This window comes from Chrysochloris asiatica, unplaced genomic scaffold (assembly GCF_000296735.1).
Source record: "Chrysochloris asiatica unplaced genomic scaffold, ChrAsi1.0 scaffold00035, whole genome shotgun sequence".
NCBI lineage: Eukaryota > Metazoa > Chordata > Mammalia > Afrosoricida > Chrysochloridae > Chrysochloris > Chrysochloris asiatica.
In genome coordinates, this window is record NW_006408553.1 from 5677081 (window position 1) to 5687716 (window position 10636).

The 10636-nt window shown below is 37.9% G+C and overlaps 1 protein-coding gene across 1 annotated transcript in view; it reads right to left on the reverse strand.

The window, feature by feature from the left end:
* The window catches only part of FNTA (farnesyltransferase, CAAX box, alpha), a 52251-nt gene that overhangs the window by 24909 nt on the left and 16706 nt on the right, over positions 1-10636 (reverse strand). Inside the window, exons 4-5 of the mRNA XM_006859912.1 lie at positions 9177-9281; positions 4232-4358 (exon numbers count right to left, since the gene is read on the reverse strand). Of these exons, the coding sequence (XP_006859974.1) occupies positions 4232-4358; positions 9177-9281 (232 nt within the window). The remainder of the gene's footprint in view (positions 1-4231; positions 4359-9176; positions 9282-10636) is intronic.

A 10636-nucleotide genomic window follows, 5' to 3' on the forward strand; every position in this document is an offset into this window, starting at 1 on the left:
TCATGTTTGGTAAGGTGGAGGGACAGAGAGAGAGAGGAAGACCCCCAATGAGATGGACTGGCCAACTGGCAGCATCGATGGACTCAAGCATGGCAACAGTAGTGAGGTTGGCCCAGGATCGGGCAGTGTTTCGTTCTGCTGTGCATAAGGTTGCTATGGGTCAGTACTGACTCAATGGCACAACAACAGCAACAACATAGATTCATGCAATCACTACAGTCAAGATACAGGACTGTTCCACTCCAACAAAGTAACTCATGCTACCCCTTTATAGTTGTGTCACTCCTCTATCCCCTGGCCACCACCAATCTGTTTTCTAGCCTGATAATTTTTCTATGTCTAGAATGTTACATGAAGTGAATCATACAGCATAACAACTTTGGAGACTTGTCTTTTATAATGCCTTAGAGTGCCATCCAAGTTGTTGACTGCATCACTGATTTGTTCCTTCTGATTGCTGAATCGTAGACTCCCTCTCCTGTGTGTGTACACATTACATGAGGGGTCTTCAGAAAATTCCTGGAAAAATGGAATTAGTTTTTGAAGCTCCCTAATGTGGTGCTGAGGGTTAATGCGCCAGACTGCAAAGCTGTTTGAACTGCAAAGTTGGTGGTTCAAGCTCATTAGTCACTCCTCGGAAACCCAATACGCGGTCGCTATGGGTTGGAACCGATTCGATATTACTCAACAACATCAAACAACAATGTATGGGTGTGTGTATGTTCTTATTTCATTTAAAAAGTAACACATTTTGTGTTTCACATAATTGAAATGCAAATAAAAGATATCCAATCCAGGCGGACTAAGGAAAACAAATTAAAAGGGCCTTCACTCCTTCACCTGAGACACATGTATGGGGACTTTAAGTATCAGTTCCAAAGAACATACAAGGGGCTTCAAAACAGTTTTGAAAACTTCCATTATCTCTCCATTCCATTTTCCACTAACTAAAATGATCTCACATTTACAACATGCATGTTCTAAAACACTTTTTAAGAACTTCCTAGTTTTCCATTAAAAGTATTCAGAGTGTACTGAATTCATTAAATGTTCATTGAAGTAACTGAAGTATTACAAAATGGCTTTCCATCTGGAATACAGGCATAGGTTTTACTGCCTGACACCAGGTTTTTTCAACCATCACACCAACTTTGGGCTGGATAATTCTTTGCTGTGGGATCTATACTGTGCCTTATAAAATATTAAGTAGTATCCTTGGCCTTTCCGCATTAAATGCCTGTGGCATTCTGTCCCCTTTGTGACAGCTAAAAATGCCTCTTGTTGTTGTTTTTAAGTGCCGTTGAGTCGCTTCCGACTCATAGTGAGCCTGCACAGGGTTTCTGAGGAGTGGCTAGTGAGCCTGAACCACTGACCTCGTGGCTCAAACCAATCTTACAGTTCAGAGCATTAGCCTGCAGCGCCACGCCAGGACTCCAAAAATGCCTCCAGTCGTTGCCAAATGTCACCTGGGTGGGGGTGGGGCACAGTCATTTCTAATTAAGAACCACTGGCTTACATGAATTTAACAACTTATGAGGGGCTTCAAAAATTCATGGAAAAATGTTATTATTTTTTAATTCTATTTCCCCCCAAAACCTTTGAAGCCCCTCAGATATACTTTCTACTTCATTATTTGGCATCTAAGAAATCAGAGATCATTTTTAATTTTTAGAGTTCATTTGTCCTTCTTTACAGTTGATATCAACTTATCTTTTAAAAACTGAACTATGTTGGAATATATGAAACCACAAAGCACCACATATGAAAATAAGAGAAAAAATTCTGTATACCTCTAAACTATAACACAATTGAGGGATATTTTGAAATTCTTACTCATGGCAAACTCTATGATCGATTCAGGAAGGAAAATAATGGGGGGAATACTTTGAAAAGGTATTGGTAATATTCTGGTTTTTAAGCTTTTGTGACAAGTATTATTTGTATATATGTATTACGTATGAGCCTAGTGGTACTATAGGATAAGCACTGGACTGCTAATCCAAGGTCTGAGGTTCGAGCTCACCAGCCATTCTGCAGGGGAAAGATGAGGCTTTCTACTCCCGTGAAGATCTGCAGCCTCAGAAACCCTATACAGGATGCCTAGAAGTAGGAACCGACTTGAGAGCACATAAAAATTCAAATACCCAGAGACACCCAGGAAGATAGGCATGGCAATCAGCTTGTGAAAGGAAAAACCCTTGAAAATCCAATGGAGCTACGTTAGACTTTGACATATACAAGGTCACCATGAATTAGAATTGACTCACAATGGCAACTAATAAAACCAACATATTAGCTATACTTTCATGTGATTAAAATGTTTTAAAAAGAAAACAAGAACTTAAAAAAATATATACCCTTCAGTAGAAGCAAATACTGTTGAATGATGATAAATGGAGGGGACTGTAATCATTGCAATGAAATGATATGGTAGGATGAGTATAAAACTGATGTTCTCCCATGTAAACTTTCACTTAATTCACAATAAAAACTTAAAAAAACACAACAAACATATATACACACCCTTCAATAAACTTTGGAAAAGTTTAAAATGTTAAGGAATAAATTTTTGGTGAAATGCTCTTGGTATAAGTAGTGCATAAAGTAGCAATCACTGGAAAAAAATGTATAGGAAACAATACTAGAATTGTTTGCTAGAATAAATAAAATGTCCAGTGTGGGAGTTATAACTATTCTCTTCTACTCAGATCTTAGCATAAAATTTTAACACGAGTAGAAATAGAATACATAATGTTGTTAACTGTTGTTGAGTCAGTTCAGACTATAGCAACTTTGTATAGGGTTGCTTGCTGGAAGTGAAGATGTCTTGAAATACTGCTGACACTCTTAAGAGCAAAGATGTCAGTGTGAGGACTATGTATGTCTGACCCAAACTATGGTATTTTCAGTTGCCTCATATGCATGTGAGAGTTGGACAACGACAAAAGGAAGATCATAGAAGAATTAATGCACCTGAATTGTGTTTGAGAAGACTATTGAAAGTACCAAGGTCTGCCAGAAGAACAAGCAAATCTGTCTTGGAAGAAGTAGAGTCAGAATGTTTCTTAGAAGCTAGGACGGCAAGACTTCATCTCTCATACTTTGGACACCATAAGAGAGACCAGTCCCAAGAGAAGGATACCATGCTTGGAAAAGTGGAGGGTCAGAGAAAAAGAGGAAGACCCCCAAGGAGATGAATTGACACAGTAGTAGTAACAACGGGCTCAAACATAACAATAGTTATGAGGATGGCACAGGCCAGTGTTTCTTTCTGTTGTGAATGAGTCACAACTAACTCAATGACATTGAACAAGGGCTGATTATATATTAAGGCTTTTGCACATACAAACTTTGGAGTGTGATTTTGCAATGACTAATATGTATCTTTGGGTCCAGTAGGATAAGCACTGGTCTGCTAACCATAAGGGCAGCAGTTCAAACCCATCAGCCGCTCCTTGGAAACTGTATAAATGGTTGCTTTGAGTTGGAACTGACTCAACGGTACACAAACAACAAGCACAGTTATTTCTTCTGATTTTGAGTTTTGTCCCATCAGCAAATGTAGGCCCAGAAAGCTTTACTCCATCCACGCCATTAATGTGACGTCTACTTTGAGGAAGCTCCTCCCCAGTCATATTTTGAGTGTCTTCCAAACTAGAGGCCTCATTTTCAGGCAACGCATCCAACAATATTCTTCTGCTATTCAATAAAGTTTTCCTGTGGCTAACCACTTAGAAATGGTCCTCTGTCTCTGCTTCTTCCCAGTCTATCTTAGTCTGGAAGCTCCACTGAAACCTGTCCAACATAGGTGACCACATTAGTATTTAAAATACTGTGGCACAGCTTCTGGCATCACAGCAACGCACAAGCCACCACAGTACCATAAACTGATAGATGAGGGGTGGTTAATTAAACTTATATAACTGTATTATAAACTTACAGCTACTCTTTCTACTCAATTCTTAGGAAATGTTAAGATGTGATACAAATTTAACCTAAAAAAATGTAAAAAATTTTACTATTTAAAATACAGAGATATTATGAAAAACCTGAAGGAGACCAGGGTTTAATGAAGTATTCCAGTAATTCTTAATCATTACATATCATGTATAATTATCTATATGTGTGTTTTAGTTTAGAAGCACACTCAGAATTTAATTGTAATTTTAATTATTTAATTCAGTTAAAAAAAATAAAAATCTGAAAACATTGTATAACACAAAGGCCATACCTGAATGACCCACTGTCGATGCTGCCAGGCATGGTAATTCTTTGCATCCTGATTAAGAATATCAGCAATAAACTCAAGCTCCTGAGATGGATCTTTCAGCCATTCTACTAAAACTCGTCTGTGGTGCCTGAAGTCCATGGAAGAAAGGAGCGAAGTTTGGTTAGATGACCCAAGGATTAAACTAGCTGCTGCCTGTTGGGCACTGCCCTAGGTGACGGGGAGTAATACTCAAGAAACAAAAAACTTATCTCTACTTCTCAAGGCTCTACTGGAGACAGAAAGTAGCACAGAAGAAACACCAGGAGGAAACTTTACAGATTTTATAACACTAGGACTTGAGATACACAAACTAGAGTGACTGGTGTAGAAAATAAAATCAGACACTTAGGACTTAAATGAAATCTGGAAGTACAGTTACCTTTCGATAACCACAAAATTCTGTCAAAGAATTTTTGAAACATTACTAGATGGCTTAATGAGTGACTACAGGAAATGGGACACTGTTTTATAAAGTGCAGAAGCTCCCCTACTTATAAATAGAAGGTTTCTAATGTTCCGTAAGTAAGAAGTGTCACCGTACAAGCAGCTTCTCCTTCCACCTGCTCATGGGCAGAATGGAATCTGCTTCTACTCTAACAAGTACCTATGTCAATTTACAAGGTTATTAATAGAGATTTCTGTATTAGGAAGATACTTCTAAGACTGTTCTATTGAATTCTATTTCTATAATTGTCTTCAGCTAAGATATTTATAAAAATCTATTAGACGATAATAGTCATTATACCATAAGTGAGGAGTGATAAGAAAAAGGGGAATGATTTAATGTTTAACGAATGGCCTATTCTATAAGTATTGAAAAATTAAAAGTTAATCTCACAGAATACAAAGAAGGTAAGATACTACCAAGATGAAAATCCTAAAGGGAAAGGTTTCTAAATGATTTATCTCAAAAATCTTCTAAGTCAGTGAACACTAGTAGCATTTTATTTTTATCAGGTCCTGACAAATTCTACACTTTGGGGAAAAAATAAGAATTAACTCCTTTAGTATGTTAACCTGATTTCTAGGAACAACACACCTAGAGCACTCTCTGATATTCTATGGTTTAACTAGTATTAAACATTGGCCCTTATCGTATAGCATGAGTTTTCATAATGAGAACAAATAAAAAATGACCAATTAAGTAGTTTACAGAATTTACATTACTTGTATTATACTGGTCATAATGGCGACTACAACCAAAACAGCCACTGCCGTCCACTGAAAGCTGACCAATAGGACAGAGTAGAACTGCTCCACAGGGTTTCGGAGGCTGCTAATCTTTATGGGAGCAGACAGCCTCATCCTTCTCCCTCAGATGGGTTTAAACAGCCAATCTTGTGGCTAGCAGTCTAACACTTAACACACTATGTCAGCAACTTGCAACAGTAGCTACTTTGAGAGTGGCTTTGCATTACCCTGCCCAACAGTGGGTGATGAGTAATTAAAGACAAATGTCTGTAGCACTCAGATAAAAAAGGAATAGTTCTCTCTCCCAAAAATTTAATATAAAACAGGAATAGTTCTCTCTCCCAAAAATTTAATATAAAACAGGAATAGTTCTCTCTCCCAAAAATTTAATATAATCAAATGTTAAGGGTATTCATGACAGATTTTATAGCTACATACAAAAAACCTTTTTTACCAAAATTCTACAGAGAAAGAACTTTTTCATGAGTACTTGAAACACTCGAAATAAACCAATCCCTTTTACCACTAAAATGATTTTAATAATGCCACTTCCTAGAAATGCAACACTATAGTTATAAATGAAAATGTTTTTATGGTTGTCTAGCTGAAATTCTAGCAAGTGGAAATCTGTAATTGCTCCTATTTCCTTGCTTTACCAAATAATGTTCGGGTTAGTCAGTGTCATGCCAAGTAAATTCTAATTCTTTGAAAACTAACTACACAGGGTTATACACTCCTTTACATATTTGACTTTGCATACTATTACCACTCAGTCATGCCAGATAAAAATCCATGTGCCATATTTAAAACTTTTATCTTTCTAAAACTGGGCAGAAGGTGTTCTTTCTCCTAAGGCTTAGCTATGTAATGTATCCTCGTGTCAACTCCAAGATCTGATCTACCTTCCCTTTTCTCCATCATTTTCCATCTCTCTGTTAATATCCTCCCCTCACCATGAAGCTGTCTTTTTAGTGTCTTGAAATACAAAAATACATAGTCCTGACTAGATTACTCACTGTCTTCATTTCTCAATAGTCAAGCTTCTCTCATTTACGATTCAACCAGCTGCTATGAGAGGATTTCACAAAGTTTGTGGGAAACTTCCATTATCTTTTCATTCCTTTTTTTCTACGGATTTTTGGAATCCACTGCACATGTAACTTCTGTCATCTCCTTACCAGCTCCCTCAGGCCCATCTATCCCTATCACACCTGGCAGGAGGATGGCTCGAGGTGATTCTGACTCATGACAATGAACAAAACCACTAATCATCTTTCAGTTCTTACTTTCCGTGACTGTTCATCAGTACATGATATTGTCAACAATTCCCATTCTTCTGAAACTCTTAGTTTTTGTTAAGCTACTTTGGTTATCCTTCCTCGGTCATCCAAGAAAAGTTCTCTGCCTCTTAAAATGAGGCTCTTGAGAATTCTGGACATGTGTGGTGATTGTTGTTAAGTGCCATCGAGTCAACTCCTGCCAGCCTCCAGGGCTGTGAATTTAGTCCAGACCATCTTCTATCCTGCTAATTAGAGTACATTTTCTAAGACATAAGCCACATTGTACAAATTATTTAATTAAAATATGTCACTCCTCTGCAGTGAACATTAAGTTCAAACTCCTTATCAATGATCATTGTTGTTGTTAAATCCCGTTGAGTTGGTTCTGACCCATAGTGACCCTGTATAAGGGTTTCTGAGGAGTGGTTGGTAAGCTTGAATCACCGATCTTGCAGTTCAAGCTGTCTTTGCAGTCCAGTGCATTAACCCACACTACCACACGAGGACTCTGTCATAGGTTCTTTATCATTTTATCTCCCTGCCTACGTGTCCAATCTTATTTATAGTGACTTCTTAAATGTTTTCTATACTCTGTTGTTGGGTGTTGTCAAGTTGGTTCTGATTCACAGCTGTATAAGGTTTCCAAGGCTGAAAATCTTTACAGGGGCAGGAAGTGCATTATAACTGCTGGTGGGTGTGAACTGCCGACCTTGTGGTTAGCAGTTCCATATTTATCCTAAAGAGCTACCAGAGCTCCATATTCTATAATCTAATGACATAGAAATACATGCAGCTCTCTGAATGCATCCTTGTCTTTCATGCTTCTGTCTAGAAAATCTTAGCACTTGTTCATAGAAGTTTTCCTTAAATTTCAGGCATAATGATAAAATAACAAAATGTCAGCACTGCAAGCAGCCAGTGGTACAGAAAGCTGTGACAGTTCTTTGTTGCCTCCTCTGCTGCACCATCACCAGTAGTGGCAGCAGCTACTGTTCCCAGGGTGCTCACTACATGCTACGGATTGTTCAAACTCTTTATACAGACATGCCCCTTTTTCCTTAATTAGTGCTCTGTCCTCCTGCTCACGTCCCTATATCTTCTTTTTCTCTACTGTATTCTACCACTCATAACGATAATAATGACCCTCACTAATCTCATACACTTGTCCACGCTAATTTAGGGTCTTAATTTCTACAGCAAATTGTCGTTGTTGTTGTTGTTGTTGTTAGGTACCATCCAGTTGGTACTGTCCCATAGCGACCTTATGCACAGCAGAACAAAACACTGCCCGACTATGGGCCAACCTCACTATTGTTGCCACGCTTGAGTCCATTGATGCTGCTACTTGGCCAATCCATCTCGTTGGGGGGCTTTCTCTTTTTCTCTGACCCTCCACCTTACCAAATATGATATCCTTCTAAATATATCCTGTGGAAAACCCTATCATTACACTACTTTATAAATTAACTTATTTTCTTACTTTACCCCTTTAGATTGTAACTGGTTCATCTTTGCACAACCAGCATTAATACACTTTTTTGAATAAACAAATTAATGAAAGATCAAATACCACAGTCATTTTTATAACACATTGACTAGATTTTTTTCCCCATTTTTTTTTACTCAAAACTTTTTCAGATTCTAGACGTATTCATGCTCATATATGAAACTTTAATAACAGCAGCTAATCTGGTAGCGTAGTGGTTAGGATTGGGTTGCTAATCTCAAGGTCAGCAGTTCGAAATTACCAGCTGTTCTGTGGGAGAAAGATGAGGCTTTGTGCTCCAGTAAAGATTTACAGTCTTGGAAACCCTGTGCAGGGACACTATGAGTCGGAACCGACTCCAAGGTACTTAACAACAACACTTACTGAGGGCTAACTATAGGGCCAACACAAGGTCGGTGGTTCAAACCCACCAGTGGTTCCTCAGAAACCCTATACAGGGTCACTATGAGACAAAACCGACTTGACAGCACTTAACAACAATCACAAGCCAGGAGTCCTGGTATGGCACTGTAGGATAAGCAGTGAACATGAACCACAAGGTCAGCAGTTCAAATCCACCAACTGCTCCTATGTTGTTGTTGTTGTTGTTAAATGCCACTGAGTCAGTTCCAACTCATATCAACCCTGTATAGGGTTTGCGAAGAGCAGCTGGTGACTTTAAACCGCTGACCCTGAGGTGTAGTGCTTATCCTACAGTGTCACAGGTGGCTATGAGTTGGAACTAATTAGATGGCACTTATCAACAACTACTGTAGTTCAGGTACCATTTTAAATACTAAACATAAAACTATCTCATTTAATCCTTTACAACCCTATACGGTAGGCTACGGAAAGTATAAAGAAACAAACAAAAGTCCCCTATAATCATGCCAGGCACTGGCAAGCAGGATTAGCATAATAAAACAATTCCTTCCCATCTTTGTCTTACCAAACTTGGTAGTTTTTGGGCTGTTCCTCAATTATTGCAGTGATGTAGTTCATTTCCTCATGTAGATCCTTCTGAAGTGACTTTAAGAGAACTCTCCGAAAATGCCTGCAACAAACATCAAGCAGGCAGTCTTACTCCACACAGATTATCCAGCAACAGTATCAAGTAAAGCCACAACATAGACAAAATTTCTTTCGATATAGAATACAACTAATATTTGGCAATTTAATTGCTTGTAACTGTCCAAACGCACACAACTATCTAACAATTAAAAGAATCAAGCATTTTGAAGTAAAAGTAGTGAGGGGAGAAATGGTGAGATATAAAAACATGATTTTTGGCAGTCATTTAAGATATAACTAGAGAAAATCAAAGATACATGGATATAATTAGTCCACAGAATCAATAGGCTATGCACCCAACCTCCACAATCCTGAGACCAAAACAACTAGATGGTGTCCGGCTACCACCACCTAAAATCACTGTGGAAGGGGTCACAACAGAATGGGAGAAAAACATGGAACAAAACTCAAAATAATACAAAAGACCAGTCTTATTGGTGTGATAGAGATTGATGGAACCCCCAAGACCATAACCCTGACACAATCTTCAGGCTTGGAACTGAACATCCCCCATGGCTCAACTTTCTACCAAACGACAGGCAGGCCTATAAGGTGAACATTAACGCTCAAGAAGTATGCACACCTTAGAGTAATCAACCATCTGTGATCACAGGACAACATCTGCCCATGAAGTGGGAAGAGGGCTGTCATATTGTAGGGAGCACAATCAGTGTTAAGAATCAAAAAATCTATGAACTGTTGAATAAAAAACCAATTCTCTCTGTAAACTTTCACTCAAATCACAATAACAGTTAAAAACAGATAATTTTGGAACCTTCAGAGAATGAAGAAATGATTGCTTCCTATGGTTATTAGGAGCCCTGGTGGCACAGTGGTTACAGTGCTTAGCTGCTTACTAAAAGGCTGTGGTTTGAACCCATCTCTGCATAGCCCTGGAAACCTATGGGACACTTTTTCCTTGTCCTATAAAGTTGCTGTGATTCAGTCAACTCGACGGCAGGTTTGGTTTGATTTTGGTATACTTATCAGTTTGTTCGTGTAAAGACATTATTCACATAATAAATCCTATTACAAACATTATAAAAACATTTTTGTTTTTAAAGCACCACAAAAATGTTATATGTAAATAAAACAAGCTTCTCTTTAATTTCTTCAAAGTTAGAGTTGAATCATTAAAATTTTTTTCCTAAGGGTATGGCTAAATCTGGTCTAATTTTACTTTAAAACTACAAAAATTTCTGAGTAAATATACAAAAAAAGACAAACCATGTAGGTGCTACTTTAAAAGACATCGTTTAAAAAAAATACAATATAAGGGGAATAATAGTATTTTTCTCTTACTAATGCTATTTTTTGAGATATCTCTTTGGTATCTCA